At 44.3% G+C, this 15,795-nt stretch overlaps 1 protein-coding gene across 3 annotated transcripts in view; it reads left to right on the top strand.

The window, feature by feature from the left end:
* The first annotated feature begins 6 nt into the window (after positions 1-6).
* Positions 7-15,795, top strand: part of UXS1 (UDP-glucuronate decarboxylase 1) — a 105,386-nt gene continuing 89,597 nt past the window's right edge. For all 3 annotated transcript variants that reach the window (XM_006920799.2, XM_006920798.3, XM_015596298.2), the window contains exon 1: positions 7-119. In XM_006920799.2, the coding sequence (XP_006920861.1) occupies positions 26-119 (94 nt within the window). In that variant the 5' untranslated portion in view covers positions 7-25. The remainder of the gene's footprint in view (positions 120-15,795) is intronic.

Raw genomic sequence — 15,795 nt, 5'->3', positions numbered from 1 at the left:
GCCCTGGACCGGCGCGCCCCCGGGGATGGTGAACAAGGCGCTCCAGCGCCTCGTGTCTGCCGTCAACCGCAGGAGGATGAAGCTGCTGCTGGGCATCGCGCTGATCGCCTACGTCGCCTGTGAGTGCGCGCAGGCGGCTGGCGGGGAGCCTCATTCATTCCTGGGCACCGCGGTGGCGGGTCCGGGGGCCGGCGAGTTGTGTGCGGCCCCAGGGCGGCTCCGCAGCCCGGTCTCCCTCTCTCCCTCCGGGGGGACCTGTGCTTCCTGCTCTCACCCTTTTGCGAGGGCTCCGAACCCCTTTCGTCCTTCCCACTTTTGCGGCAAAACAGCCGGCCAACTTGGGCGCAGACCCTTGACTGCTTAGGCCCGGGCGCAGAGACCCGGAGACCCGGAGGCCCGGCAGAGGGGCCCTTGCCCCAGGACGCGGTGACCGCCGAGCCCCGCGTGGCGGAGGAGCCGCTGTCCTCGGCTGAACCCGCGCGCCACGGCCCCAGCCCACTGCCCCAAGTTCCCCCTCCCCGACGCGTAGGACTACTGTCCACGTCGCCCCGGGAGCCGGCGAGGGTCCCAGCTGGCGATTCCGAATTGTGCCGCACGGGGACACCCTGGGGACGCCCGCGGCCGCGCCGCCGTGCCGCCGTGCCGCCGTGCTGTGTTGGTTAAGTAGGATAAAAATACTGTTGTCGTTGGCATAGCCCCCACTCCGACTGTTCTCTCGGCAGGAAAATTACTCAGCATTTAACTATCGGGGAGCCAAGGGTTGCTGGCCCCCGCCAGACAGCGGCCGCTCTCAGGTGTGTGAGCTCGCGGGGTTCCCGCGACGCGGCGGGTTGGCTCTCCTAGCCCGCCCCGGCCCAGCGGGCAGGCGCTTCCGTATGTTAAGTTCTCGTCTTTATCATCCCTCACCGCCGCTCCCGAGACAGGGCAGGTGTTGGACCCTGTGTCTTCTTAGAGGCTGGAGCCGTTCTTTTTCTTTCTTTTTTTCCTTTCTTGATTTAAAATTTTTCAATGGGAATATATTTTAATTGTTGCTGTTAATATTTTACCAAGTAACAGAATTGCCCTAGAAATAACTCCCAGTGTGAGCTCCTTTTGAAACCTAGCCAGCAGACAGTACACACTGAAATAAAGCCACCTGCTAACCGGTTGAGTTACCAATATCTGATTCCCGAGATGAAGGGGTACTCAGGAAGGTGGCTTCATTTGAGCATTAAGAAGACGTGTGATTAAGACCCATCCTGTCTGATGGCGTCCAGCTGTTCCAGGAGGTGGAGCTGAGGAAGCTCTAGCAGGGCTCCTGGTTGCTAGGCAAGGTTTCAAGCCGGGAGTGGGTTTAGATGTGAATAGTTTGCAAGGGAGGACGTTTGTGTGGTCAATTTGCGGTAAGAAAGCTGAGACCCAAGGGGAAAGACCACTTAAAGTTGCATAATTATTGTTATGACAATTCCTAAATTTGCTTAACGCTTACAATGTCTGTGCAGGCACAAGTCTCTTTCATTGTCTCTTTTAGTTAGCTCAACAGTCTTAGGAAGTAGGTATTATGATTATTTCTATTTTAGAGGTGAGAAAATTAGGGCCAAGAGAAATTAGAAAAATTTCTAATTTTCTCACACAGATGGTTGCTCACACAGATGACAAGTTATGGAGAGCCAAGTTTTGAACACAGAAAGGCTGGGGAGCTGAAGCCTAGAGCAGAGGTATGCAGCAGGTTCAGTGCCGATTACGGGGGCTTCTAAAATTAGATGGATTTAGAATTAATAACGTAGGGGATCTAGAGATGCCAGCAGGAAATCCTACCAAGTCCTTGTTGTCTGTCGCTGTGCTTGGCACCAGGGGACTCCAAGGAGTGCAAAACACCTGGGCTGTGCAGTCTTGGAATCTAGTGGTTCTCAAACTGGAGTGTGCCTCAGAATCTTCTGGAGGGTTTGCAAATCACCGGTTGCTGCCTCCCACCTCAAGTTTCTGAGTCAGTAGGTCTGGGGCGGGGCCTGACTGTTTGCATTTCTCATAGCTTTGCCTGGGAAGCTGAAGCTGTTGCTTTGGTTTCTGGGGCCCCCACTTTGAGAACCACTTGGCCTAGAAGGTGAGGTGGCTGTGAATTTAGATATCACCCAAATGAGGGTTAAATTATAAACTGGTAGAAGCAAAGAGTTTATAACAGGGACCCCTGAGCAACCAGGGACATTTCTTTCCATGAGGAATTGACGTCTGAGCTGAGAATTGGAGGATATGTAGGAATTAATAGGGAGGCAGAGGAGAGAATGTGTTGGAAAGGAAGGAACAGCGTGTGCAGAGGTCCTGTGGCAGCCAAGAGCAGGGAGTGTCTGGGAATACAAAGAAGGGTAATGACTTTGGAGTGTGAAAAAGAAGTATAGTGGCAGAGTTGCTCCACCACACAGGGACTGAGCAGGCCTGGGAGAGAGGCTTTGTGCCAGTTTGTGAAGTGGGTGATTTCAGCTATGAGAGGTTTAAGACTTGGGTGGAGGCAGTTTGACTAATGAGCAGGGGAGGTAAATCTGAGACACTTTGCAGGAAAAATGTTACAGGCCCCTGATTGATAGTGTCCAAGGACACTGAAAATGTGGTAAGTTAACAGTGACTTCTGTAATTTTCAGTCTCTGCTTTTCCTTATTAATAATTGTGACCCTCCCCCCCCCATTATGAGTACTTCTGTTGACAAAACTGTCTATATTCCCAAATTACACTCACTTTCATTGTTAGCTAGTCCCGCTTCTCGAAGTGCTCCCCCTATTCCTCTCTCAGGTTCTACTAGTCTTCCTCTTTCCACCTCTTCTCCTTTTGCCTCCTCTTTCTCAGAGTCATTTTTGCCTCCTGGGGCCCAGAGTCTCTCTTATTGCTACCCATAATTTTCCTGTACCATACTTGGTGGTGAGCATATGCCACCTTGCATTGCACTCGAGTTCTTTTCCATGCATGATTTCTTCTCAGTAAAATCCCCAATCCTTGAGGACAGGGAACATGTCTTAAATGTTTCAACTCTTGTGGCACTTAGATCAATGCTATTATCTCATTGGAAGAGCTCAGATTGTTTGACAGTCCTGCCCACCTACTAGGTAGCTTCCTTGACAGACTCAGCTTCAGGTACCTTTAGTGTTTTTTTAACCTGCACATAGTCGTAGTTTAAAAAGTCAGATAGCCTCTGTAGGCGTTGTTAGGCAAAACAGTGTCCCCTGCCACTACTTAGCCCTCCCCAGAGGCAAGCAGTTCTCTTAGGCGATTATTTTGGTATTTGCCTTTGTGCCATAGAATGATATGCTTCTTGATTTTCCATTTGTAGATATTTATTACCTAGTGACTTTCTTTTTTGGAAGTTGATTGTTTATTTTCTTTCCTCTGAACCCATGCTCACCACCTCCAAGTAGTTTGGTGGAATTTTGAGGAGATCAGCATTTGGTATTCGTGCGTATGACTAAATGTCATTCATACTGAGCCATGTTGTACATAACTTTTTGTTTCCCCTGGAGCTAATAATTGGCTTTTTAAAAAAATTACTTTGTTTTTTATGTGTTATTACTGATTGAACTCCAAATACTTTGTTGGTTGCCTGTATCTTCCTGAAAGATGCTCAGATCGACAAGGCTCAGTTGGGACACTTTCCTGAAGAAGGGCCCAGCCTTGGACTTGCTCTTCTCATCACACATCTCCTGTCCCCTGACATCCTCTTCTGTATTTCACTTGAATGTGCACGGGGTGGCGGGGAGGGAGCATTTTGGGACTTTGTCCAGAAGTGTCTTTTCTGCTTTCACATTTAATTGATAGATTGATCATGTAGAATTCTAGAAAAAGTTTCCTTCAGAAGTTTTTAGGCATTATTCCACTCTTTTCTGGCTTCTAGCGTCGATGAGGTGTTTCAAGCCAGTCCCTTTGTGTTTGACTTGCGTTTTCTTTCTGGAAGATTTTAGGATCTTTTTGCCTATGATAGTGGTGTGTGCCACACGTTTCCAGTCCCGCCCCCTGCCTTACCTCACTCCTGGGGTTGGGCAGGCTCATATCATCACCATGCCTAGGGCAGAGGGGGTGTCTCCTTCACTTCTGAGCTCAGTGGTTAGTGGCGAACTCAAGTTTGTTTCTACAGTGTTCCAGATGACAGTGTTCAGTGTGCAGAGTCTCCCTCTGCCCCCATCCTCTCCTCGTCCCTTAGAGTGAAATAAACTTGAAGAATCCATCTTTGCTGCTCTCAGCCTCTGAGGGTCCTGGGTTGATAGTTGCCGCAGCTGTGGATAGCCTGCCCGACTTACTTGTCCCCGTGCTTGGTCTGGGTGCCTTTGTACCCATGTTCTGGATACTTTTGAGCCCTTGCAATCCAGAAACTCGAATTTTTCAGTGCTGGAGTTTTCCTGAATTATTCTTTGGTTATTTCCTTTCTAGTTTCTCTTTCTGGAATATTATTATGCTGATGTAGAATTGTCTGATTCTGTCCTTTAATTTCATATTTTCTCCTGTTTTAAGCTTTGCTCTACTTTTGAGAAACTTCCTCTTCTTTGTATTCTAGCTCTTCTAATGAGATTTTAACATTTTATTTTTTGCTATCATTTTTCACTTACAAGTGTTCTTTGTTTTCTGAATTTTAAAAAAATTAAAAAATGTGGTCTTTGTTTCATGATTGTATTCTCTTCATGATAGTTTTGTTTGTTCAGTTTTCTTCTCACTGAAGATTCTCTTTCCTCCAGGTCATTTCTTTCTTTCTTGTTCAAAGCTTTCCTCAGCTTTCTGGTGACTTGAGGTCATCTGCTGGTGTTTGAGTGGAGGACTCTTGGGTGAGGAGCCCTGAGCTGTCCCTTGACTGTAAGCTATGTCACTGGCAGAGCCTCCTGTCCTCAATACCGTGGGTCTGTCCTCTGAGCTGTGGTGACCAATGCTCTTTTAGGCCTCTGCTGGACTGGGAGGCCTGGTGAACTGCAGACTGGGAGTCCAGTGGATAGTGAGCTGAATAGTACCTTGATCATTGTCCCGGTTGGACATGGGACTCCCCAGTCCAAGATCTCCTATTCTGCCCTTTCCAGAGGTGGAACTGTCCATCATATGCCAGGGCAGGAAGTGAAGCTGGCAGTTGTACTGCTATTTGGACAGATTTGAGTCAAACCTCCTGTCTTAGCTGCCTTGTTACCCCATGTGCAGGTGCACCTGGCATGACTGTTCTCAACCCTTCCGGGATATCACTGGGCCTTTCCCACTGCTGGCCTTTCATTCTCTTAATTCTTCTGCCCTCAATCGTCCTTTTTTCATCTTCCAGCAGCATTTTGTTCCCCTTTTCCCTTCCACCTAGGTCTGTGTCTTAAACAACAAGAACAAAAAGAAATCTATTTTCTGATGAGTTAGTGGCATTTAGCAGCTATTTTTTCATCTTCAGCTCTTGAAAACTAGAGTTGTGATATCTAGTCATATTTATTTAATTTTTAGCTTGTCATGGATGTAATGACTTTGTATTTGTGGTACCTTTCTAGTCTATCCTGTCGCTGTTATTCCACTGAAAAGAAGACACAAAATTAAACCCTGAAAATCATATAGAAGCATAATTATATATGTTAGCTTTTCATTTATGATAATAGACTTCAAACTTCTCTGAGTTGAGACTTTTGTTGGGGGGTGGTTTTGCCCTTAATCTAATCAGTCCCTCCTAAATTCACTCAGTACACATTTACTGGCCTGCTGCCAGGGAGAAGACACAGTAAGTTAGATACCATCCTGATGCTCTAGGGGGAAAAGACAGGGAAAAACAAGCAAGCAAACTATAGAATAGGTGATGTTTCCAGAATAGTGGGAGCATCGAGACTTAGCCAGCGTTGGTTAAATGCAGGTTCCGAGGATGGTCCCCAGACCTATGGGTCAGAGCCTGGCTCTTGCTCCTTTCCCTCCTTAGGGGTTGGGAGGGGCAACCTGGAGATTGTGTCTAACTCTCAATATTTTAAGCATTTCTGTATTTTCTACTCTTTCTAGCGAAGGAATAATTCAGTAAATACCCAAATAGTCCTCTGCCTAGATTTACCAGTTGTTTCTTTTTTTTTTTTTTTTTTTGCTACATTTGTCCTTTCTCTGTTTTTATACTTTTTTTGTTGAAATATTTGAAATTGCAGACAGAATACTTCACTTTTAAATCCTTTAACATAATCTCCTAAGGCTAATTAACATAAATAATGTCATCTGATACTCAGTCCATATTTGAGTTTCCCCCAAGTGTACCGTAAATGTCTTTTATAGTCTTTTCTGGTTTTTTGTTTATTTGTTTTGTTTTTATTTTTTTTATTTTTGTTTGGTTTGGTTTTAAATCCAGGATCTAGTGAAGGTCTACACATTGCATTTGGCTGTTATGTCTCCAACTTTTTTTTTGTTTCTCATTAAGTTTTACCTTTTTTAAAAAATCCCAGGCCACTTGTCCTGTAAAATGTCCCATACTCTTATATTTATTTGATTGCTTCCTTATGATTAAATTTGGGTAAACATTTTTTAGTAATGCTTGTGTGTTATAATGTGATTTGCATTATATCAGGATTGTCCCACTGTTGATAAGTTTGGACCATATCGCGAAAGTTTGAAGGCACCTTTCCCCAGTACACGAGGAGTGTGACTCTTGGAACTTTTGGTGCGTTTTGCCTGGAGCAGTTTTTATACTGGGAATTGCAAAATGGTGATTTTCTGATTCCGTAAATCCTTTTGTTTATGAAGTGGTATTCTTTTGAAGGGGAAAGAATAACTTGCCCTCCCCCTCTTCTCTCTCTCTGTTAGTTTCTTGTGGCTATTCTCACAAATTACTATAAATCAGGTGACTTTAAAAAAGAGAAATGTATTCTCTCACAGTTCTGGAGATCAGAAGTCAGAAACTGAGGTGTTTGCAGAGCCACTGTCTTCCCACAGACTCCAACAAGGCACCTAATTTTGGCTTGTGGCAGCATCACTCCACTCCGCCTCTGTGGGTGGTCATGTTGCCTCCTCTTCAGTTACACCTCCCCTACATCCCTTACAAGGACGTATGTCACTGGATTTAGGGCCCAACTGGATAATGTAGGATGATCTTTTGGTCTCAAGAGCCTTAATTACATCTGCAAAGACCCTTTTCCCAAATGAGGTCATATTCACAGGTCTAGGAATCAGGATGTGGACATACTGGGGCGAGGGCGGTGGGGAGGGACCAATCAATTTACAATTTTATTTAAATCACTCTGGACTCACAGGTTCTGTTACTCTTTGAGTACTTCTATGATCTTCAGCTGCTCCAGGCTCATCTTGTTTCCCTGCCCCAAACCTGGACTCTGCCATTTCTCCAAGGAGCCCTGCTTCCTTGCAGTGCAGAACATTGTTTAGCAGTCAGAGTCTGAGCAGTAGTCTTGCCCTTTGCTGTAGAGATGTCATGGCTTCCAGACCTTTCTTTCAGTGGATGGAGCCAGGAAATGTACACAATTTTTCCAATCCTGTATTTATGCTGATACCCCCAATTTTGCTCTTAATGGGTTTCTTCCTTATCTTTCCCCATTCTGTATTGCTATTTCCTTTTTTCTCTCACAATGAAAATCTTATTTGTAATATCAGTAAAAACTCATTTGCTCTAAACTACCTTACAGACAGAACACTTTTAGAATTACTACATCAATACCACTACCAACAACAAACTTAAAAAAATTCTGGATTTTTTTGTAGGTCTTTTTGTCCCTAGAATATGGCCCACTAAGGATGTGCAGTTTATTGTGTTCAGAAGCTACTTGAAATAATTTTTTTCTGTGCCTTATTCAAAGTAGGTTCATTTTTTTCTGTTTGTGTTCAATTTTAGGATTTGCTTTTTTCTAATTGTTTTTGTAAACCATTTATAGGCATACCTCATTTTATTGTGCTTCATTTTATTGTGCCTCACACATTATGTTTTTTACAAACTGAAGACAAGACCCTTCACCAGCAAAAAGATTATGACTCGTTTTATTGTGATACCTGCTTTATTGTGGTGCTCTTGAACTGAACCCACAGTATCCCTGAGGTGTGTCTGTACATGTTTCAAAAGTCAAACTATATAAAGTTACAGTGAGTATCCCATTCCCATTTTTATGGGTCTGTTTTATCCATCCTTGGTTTCTTTTTGTAAATATTGTCTGTGTGTATATATGCACATTCTGTTTGTTTTTACCCCAAAGATAGCATACTATACAGTTTTGCCTTTTTTTTTTTTTTTTCTTTTCTTTCCTGCTCAATATCTCCTGGAAAGTGCTCCACATATAGAGATCGCCTGTGTTGTGTTTTATGGGTGCATACTACTCCTGTGCGTGTGTGCATTGCAATTTATTTAACTAGTCTCCTGTGGAAGTTATTTCAGATATTTTGCTATTACAAATAGTGCTGCAGTAGATAAACTTGTGCACATGCTCCTACTAGTAATGCAAGAGAACAATTGTTTCCTCTCAGCCTCCCCAACAGACCGTATTGGCAAGTGGAATTCTCATCAGTCTGAAAAATGGTATCTCATTGTTTCAACGTGTGTTTCTCTTATTATTGAATGTCAAATGTTTAAGGGCTATTAATATGTCTTTTCTTGAGAACCGTATGTTTTTGCCCATTTTTTGACTGAGTTTTTGGTCCTCTTTTCCCCTTATTTTTAGGAGCTCTTTATACATTAGGGATGTTGACTGTCCTTTGTGAAGTAAATTGCAACCATTTTCTCATGCCTGATGTGCTGTACGGAACAGTATAGTTGGTCTTTGTCTATTCCTAGCACAGAGCTCTTAAAACCTTTGGAGTTTCCTGAGTAATGGGAGTGCCTTTGTTATTCGTAAGAACCCTTTTGACCATACCTGCGTTTATGCCAATAAAGTGACTTAGAGTAGGGCCCCTGGATAGTGGTGCTGGTCACTATTAAGGCCAACCTTGTTCTTAAGAGGGTTGGCACCTCTAGCCCCACCCACCGACCCACTGGAAGAGTTTTGGGGTTAAGAGGCTGGATATTGAGCACTGTAAAAACTCTCCAACAATGAGATTTGTTGAGCTTCCTAGTTGGTGAACACGTGCAAGTGCTGGGAGGGTGGCGCACCCGAAGAGGGCATGGGAGCCCCGGTCTCTTCCCCATATGTTGCCCTATGCATCTCTTACATTGCGCTGTTCCTCAGGTGTATCCGTTATAATTGTGTCAGCTGATGGTGTTTGGCATTAATTCAACAGCAGTGGGAATCCCCAATTTGAGGTGCAGTGAATAAGGAAACTTCAGTGCAAGTCCCTCAGTTGTGATACAGCACAGCTGTGAGAACATCTGTGAAACAGCACTGCTGCAAGATGGCCCTGGAGCAAAACCCCCCTCTGGCTAGACAGCTCTCCTCTGCGCTTTCCTGCTCCAGTCTAGTCCACTCCAGTACACTCTGCTCTGGTGAGATATTGTTGGTATTTCATCTGCAGCCAGGAGACACAATCTTTACTGTTGGTTGGAAAGGGAAAGTACCCTCTCTAAGTCAGTGGAGAGCTGACTTGTAAAGCCAGACATTTCCCCTGGATCATGATTGATTCATCCTCATGCAAATGAAGACTCCAAATATTCGAAGTTTAATTGGTCCAAAAGGCAATGTCCTGATTGGTCAGAATGGAGCTTCTCTGAATGGTCTATGAAAATGCTAATTAGCTGCACATTTCTGATTGGATGGAGAAAGCCTCAGTTCTATTGGTTGAAATGCTGCTCCAGGAACTCCTTTATAAAGGAACACAGCACGGGAGACAGGCAGTTCACTGCAGGCAGTTCACTCCCTGATGTGTGGTTTTTGAGAGAAGCTCCTATGTAGAAATGGCTGCTAGGCTTTTTTTTGTTGGTTTTTTTTTTGTTTGTTTGTTTTTTAATTTGAGCCCAGTCAGACACCAGGAGCCCTTCTTAGTAGGTATCGTTTTTCTCAGGGTTCACATGAAGAAACTGTTTTCTTGAGTTTTTTGAGATATTCTAGAAAATTATGGAACCCAAGGAAGGACTTAACAGCTTGTTCATCAAAAGTATAGGTGGTCCCTGGGGCTTGTGTTTGGAGTCTGAAGTAGGGACAATCTTATAGGACCAAGCCCTTAACCTGTGGGGTCTGATGCTAACTCCAACCTGTTAGTGTCAGAATTGGATTGAATCGTTGGATGCTCAGTTTGTGTTCAGAGGATGACAGAATTAGTTATTGGTGTGGAAAAGCCCACACATTTGGTGGCATAAGTGTTCTGAGAATAGAACCAGATTTTAGGACCTGCGAATTATCTTCGACAGCTTTCCTATTTCCCCATGTGATTCTTAAACTGATGAAGTTATTAAATGAGAAAAATGAGACCTGGGACTGTGAAGGAGTGGAGAGGCCTCCAGACCCAGGAGTTGTTGGTATTTATAGGTTGGATAGGATTTGTGCAGTGGAGGTGAAGGCAAAAGTGCCAGTATAGCTACAGGAAGGGTGCCAGGAGCCAGGATCCTTTGGGTCTTTAAAGGCGGAACTTGAAGTCTGACCCAACATAAACTTTAGTCAGTTAGATGAATAAACGTTTAATGAGAATTCATGCAGCATGAGAAGGTAGAGATTTTGGTGAACATGCCACCCTAAGTATTCAAACATGAGGGAAGGGCCAAATATCAGTTTTGCATTTTGGGGCAGCCTGTCTAGCCTGAATATTATGTTCTGCTGTACATATCTCCCTGCCTTCAGTAGATATGCTGGCGGATTATAGCTCTGGTATGCGGCACCACTGTGTAGGCTAAGAAGTTGGACAAGTCTGTTACGAAGTTGATGAGCTTTCATCAATGGCAAGGCAGGTTGCCAGCTTCTCCATGTGTGTTGAACCCACGTTAATGCTATTTCAAGCTTTTTTCTTGCTTTACGTTCTACAACTGTGCTGGGTCTTAGGAATTCCTGAAGGATAAAGGTGGAGAGGAATACTTTGGAACTGGCTCTTTTCTGAAAAGTGTGGTTCACTGGCTCTCATTCAACTCATCTTATAATTTAGGATAAATTGTCTAACCTTGCTGTTTCATTTTTCCACTTACAAAATGAAAATACTATGTTCTCATACCTTGTAGGTAATAATACTTTTTAAAAAACACTATGAGGAATTGAAAGGATTTCTTTAAATACATGATAGATGAGCCACCTGAGAAAAATGTTTCCAAGTGTGGGTATCATAAAGAAACAAGTGACAGAGGGACTGTTCTCAGGCAGAAAGGGCAGTGGGCAAGTGGGTGCTTCTCTGAGGGTGGCCTGTTTTCCTTATATCCCTTTCATTTAGAAGGGCAAGGAGTGAATTCCAAATTAATCCATCAGTTTCTTTGATTATCTGGTTCAACTTTTTATTGCTCTAACCAAAATAAATAAGTGAAATAAAGCACCAACAGAGCACTCAAACCCCTTCACAATATTTTTCCAGAAGGAGCCTGAACGTCCTAGAAAAGGAAAACCGTTTTGTTAGGGTGGTGAGATTTGGGGATCTTATTCTTAGTATCTTTGAATATTTTTATGGTATTTTCAGAAACTGCTAACAACATGCTGTTTCCAAGTTGGAATTCAGTGGGCATAATGTAGGTGACTTGGCTTTCGTTTATTGGTTTTTAAAGATGTGAGCAATCAGCTGCATCATAGCAGAAGACTGAAGGTGTCCGAAGACTCAGTTGTAATCAGGTGAAAGAATCAGTTAATCAGGGCCAGTGACGATTTCTGTGAAAATGGTCCTTAGCTGTCAGCGATCAGAGTCCTCATAAACAGGTTCTTAGCCAACCTTGTATGCAGCCAAATCAGGTTCTTAGTTCTTTCCTTCCTCTTCCTTTCAAATTATACTGAATTTAATTCAAATCTCCTTCTCTCTTTTCTCCCTGTGAATCCTAATTATTTAAAAGACAAAATTTCCTTCCCAGGTTCTTCAAACAATGAGAGCCTCCCCCACCAACACTAGGCTTTCTGGTCCTCCCTAGGTTTCATCTTGCCCGTGTTTCCTCCCCTAAGCCTCCCACCCCTAGGCAGGTGCTGAAGTGAAGCAGGAGTGACCCACTTTGATAAATGAAGCATGATGGGGGAGATGCTCTCTCCATTTTATAGATGGGGAAACTGAGGCACAGAGTGGTTATGTGACCTGTCTCAGCTCTTGGTTTGGCTACGTGGCAGCGTAGAGGGACCTGAGGAACCCCAAGGCTGCACCTACCCTATTCCTTAGCTTGGGGTAGGCTTTTAATGAAATGTGTCCTGAAAAAAATCTTACACTTTGAAGCTGCCCTTGATTGGGTGCCTACAAGGTGGAAGGGGCAGGAGGAATTTTGGGGAACCCCACTCCTGAGTATTGTCCTTGTCATGTCGGGGGTGGTTAAGCTGCCTCAAGGCCTCCTACCTGGTCTTACAGTGGGAGCTCTTTCCTCTTCCTTTACGACTTTAATGCGGCTACTGAGGAGGCATTGTGGTGGGCCCAGGCCAGCTTGTCTGCCTTGAAGACCCAACAGCCCCAGTTCTGCACCTTGGGAGGTCGGAAGGCCCATGCCTCAGACCCAGCAGCAGTGTTCTGTTTTGGCCAGGGTTTTGAGTCTGTGGGGCCCTTGGTCCTTCCAGATGGGAGTGTCTAGCACCTGTACCTGTCACATACACCTGTGTACCTGCCTGGCTTATGGGTCAGGTCCCACCCTGCTGTGCCCCCACCCCCAAACCCCGAAAGTGACCACCCAGGCTCCCCTACTCCGGAAGCCTCCCAAGGCACCTGCCACCACCCTCGCTCCCAACTCCATGCACCTGCCTGCCCACTCTTTACCTTCCCCCCCATACTCCCACCTGCTCCTCTCACACCCTATCTCACCTGTAACCCATTCCCCCATTCTCACTCCACCCTCCCCCACCTTTTTCCTCCTCTAACACCCTCCTGCAGGAACACCCCACCCTCTGCCTGCTCCTTCACTCCCTTGCTCTGCTCTCCCACTTGCTCGCACTCCCATCTCCATCACTCTCACATACACCTCACTCTCCACCGCCCCCCCCGCCATTTCCCTTGCACACAGCCTCTCTGCACTTGCCCCACATACTCCCTGTCCTCGTACTCTCCAGGACTCTTGTCATCCTTGATAAAAGCTGTGGGTAGAAGGCTGGCATTCTCCAGGTGTGATCTGCAGATGTAGCCATTCCACATGCCTGTCTCTGGATGGCCATGCCACTGGAAGGAAATCAGCTTAGAGGACCCAGTGCCCTGGTCACTTGTGGAGTGGCATGCCTGGCCTGGGCCCTGTCTGTGGCATGTCCAGGACGGGGCCCCTTGGTCCCGGTGAGCACACCTTCCACGCCCGCAGGAGCTTTGGTTTGGAGATGGCCTTCCTAGGTCACCCACGCTGCCTTTCCTTGCCCGCTCCTTTAAAAGCAAAATGAAAAGGCAGACTTAAAATCATCATTAAGAGTTTTAAAGCTCATTTAAAAATTACAAAGTAATTGGAAATAAGAGAATGATGTGCTTAATGTGGGAAAACCAGAGAGTGAAGTGCAAAGAAGATAAAATCACAGTCCTCAGCATTTTCTCCTATAAAAATGCCTCTCCGTACAGAGGTAATGACGTCTCTTCATTTAGTGAGATCGTTCTTTTTGGCCCAGGCAAGTTTTATAATTTCTTTCATGTGGGTTTTTACATTTTTTGAGAAGTTCATTTCTATGAATTTCTCATTAGCATTCTAAATAAAGATCCAAGAGCAAATATATTATGAACAAAACAACTTTTCAGCAGCAAGCTGCAAAATTAACCCCAAAGCAATATTGCATTTTCAAAAGGTTTTTTCCTTTGCCTTTTGCATGAATCCTTATATGTGCACATTCTTTCCTACCTTGTTTTTAATCATAATGTTCTATTTTCTAAAAAAAGTTGCAGCTTTGCATGTATGTCCTATCCAAAGTTTGGATTTCCTTCCTCCATTTAGAAGTTGGGGTGAGGAGCCTTTTTTTTTTCTTAGTTAGGTCTTTTTTTAAACCTTTTTTCCCTCCTGGCTTTCTTTGCCTTAGGCATTCTAAAAATAGATTCATCCACCATTATTGTTATTATCCAACCGAATCCGGGGTTCATTCGAAGTAGCTGAAAAGGAAGTGTTTGCAGCAGGGCTGTTGCAAGTCAGCAGTTCCCAGCAGATTCGTTATCAACTGGGCAGCACATGTTTACTGAGTGGCCTGCTCTGTGCAGGGGGGCTGGAAAACAGTGTTATTTCTGGACTCTTGATTCCACCCGGGTCCGTGTCCTCTGTGCTAAGTGAGGTCTGAGATGCGGTGCCGTAGCCTTCATAATTGCCGGGAGGCACTGGGAATATTTTCCGCTTTCGTTGCTCTTTCTTCGATAAATCTGTTCCTTCTTCCTACCAGAAAGCTGAGATGCTTTCATTTGGTGGCCTCAGAGAAAGTCTATTTTATTATCTTTGAAAATATTTTACATTTCCTTAGGCTGAGTCTCTATGTGTTTAAGTGGAAAAAAGCAAGAGAAATAACGTGGCAACTTTTCCTACTCACCTAAATACCAACTTTGGTATTTGCGAAGTTGCAGGGGAGGAGGGGGCAAGGAGAGTCTTCCTCTGGTCATTTGTATTTGTCTCTAGTAATTTGAAGAATCAAAGTGCATCTTTGCTTTCTGGAGCTCAGGAGTTCTCTGGCATTTTTCTATTTCTTTTGTACCAACATCTCCAAATTTGATGGCATTATTTAGTATTTCAGATTAAGGGACTTTTGAATGTTATTAAATAGTAATACTAGAATTTTGGGAATATGTTTGAGCGGAACCTGAATTTTGGGGATATGTTCGAATGGTACCTATTTGCAGATTTATTGGGTTCCTGGCTGTGTGAACAGGCAGATCCTGTGATTTTCTAGGGTGAAGATTTGAGGACAGAATGTATCTTAATTCCAGCTGTAAGACACAGCAGTCACAATGTTATTTGCATGAAGTAGATCACACAGGTAGCTTTCTTTCCATAGGATTATTGCCTCTGAGTACTAAGTTGAGTTGAAGAATCTGGAAACCAAGGTGTTTGGTGGTTAAGGGTAGTTTACAGTTAGGATAATAAGGTACAAGAGATATTGATATTTTATGTCTTTTGGGGGGCTTGGTTGTTATTCATGGTTTTAACATCCAAACAGTGTGGAAGCATTTGGAAGATCCATCTCTGTCCTCTTCCCCCTCCAGCTAATAACCCTGTTCCCTTTCCGTCGGCCACTACTGAACACCAATCTGTATGTACAAATCATCTAGATAGTTTCCTTTGCATTATGTGTTTATAAAGAGTATTTAGGTTTTCTAAAAATGTAAATGGTCTTATACTATTGATTGTTCTGTGTTTTGCTTTTTAACTTATCACATGGAGACAGTCTTTGAACGCAGGGATCTGCCTCATTCATCTAATTGGTTGCATAGAACTCAGTGGTAGATGTGTATCATAAGATGCCCTCGTTTTAGTGAAAGGTAGGCTTTGTCTGGTGAGGGCTTCCAGTGGCAGAATTCTTTTCCTTCAAACTGTTATTTTAACACTTTTCTTGAATAAGAGTGAACTCTTTTGAGGCTACACTTCATTATTTATAATTTTAAAGCTTTACCTTCAAGACCGTCTTGGGTTTCCAAGGTCAGTTGTGTGGAAGTTGTATTGTAACTTTTGTTCTGCTTCAGTGTGTATCTTACAGAGTACATATACAGGGTAAATGAGACAGGGACCTTGGTGTGGAGGCAGAGACAAGCAGGTGGAGGTTCTGCAGTGGTCCTGAGGAGGGGTCAGAGAGGTCATCTGAGGAGGGGCAGAGCCCACGCAAGTGACAGAACAGAGCCAGCCAGGGAGAGATGGAGGGGAAGGGCCTCTGTGAATAAAGGGGAAGA

The sequence above is a fragment of the Pteropus alecto genome, unplaced genomic scaffold (assembly GCF_000325575.1).
Source record: "Pteropus alecto unplaced genomic scaffold, ASM32557v1 scaffold288, whole genome shotgun sequence".
In the NCBI taxonomy this organism is placed as follows: Eukaryota; Metazoa; Chordata; class Mammalia; order Chiroptera; family Pteropodidae; genus Pteropus; species Pteropus alecto.
This window is presented reverse-complemented; position numbering and strand designations above follow the sequence as displayed.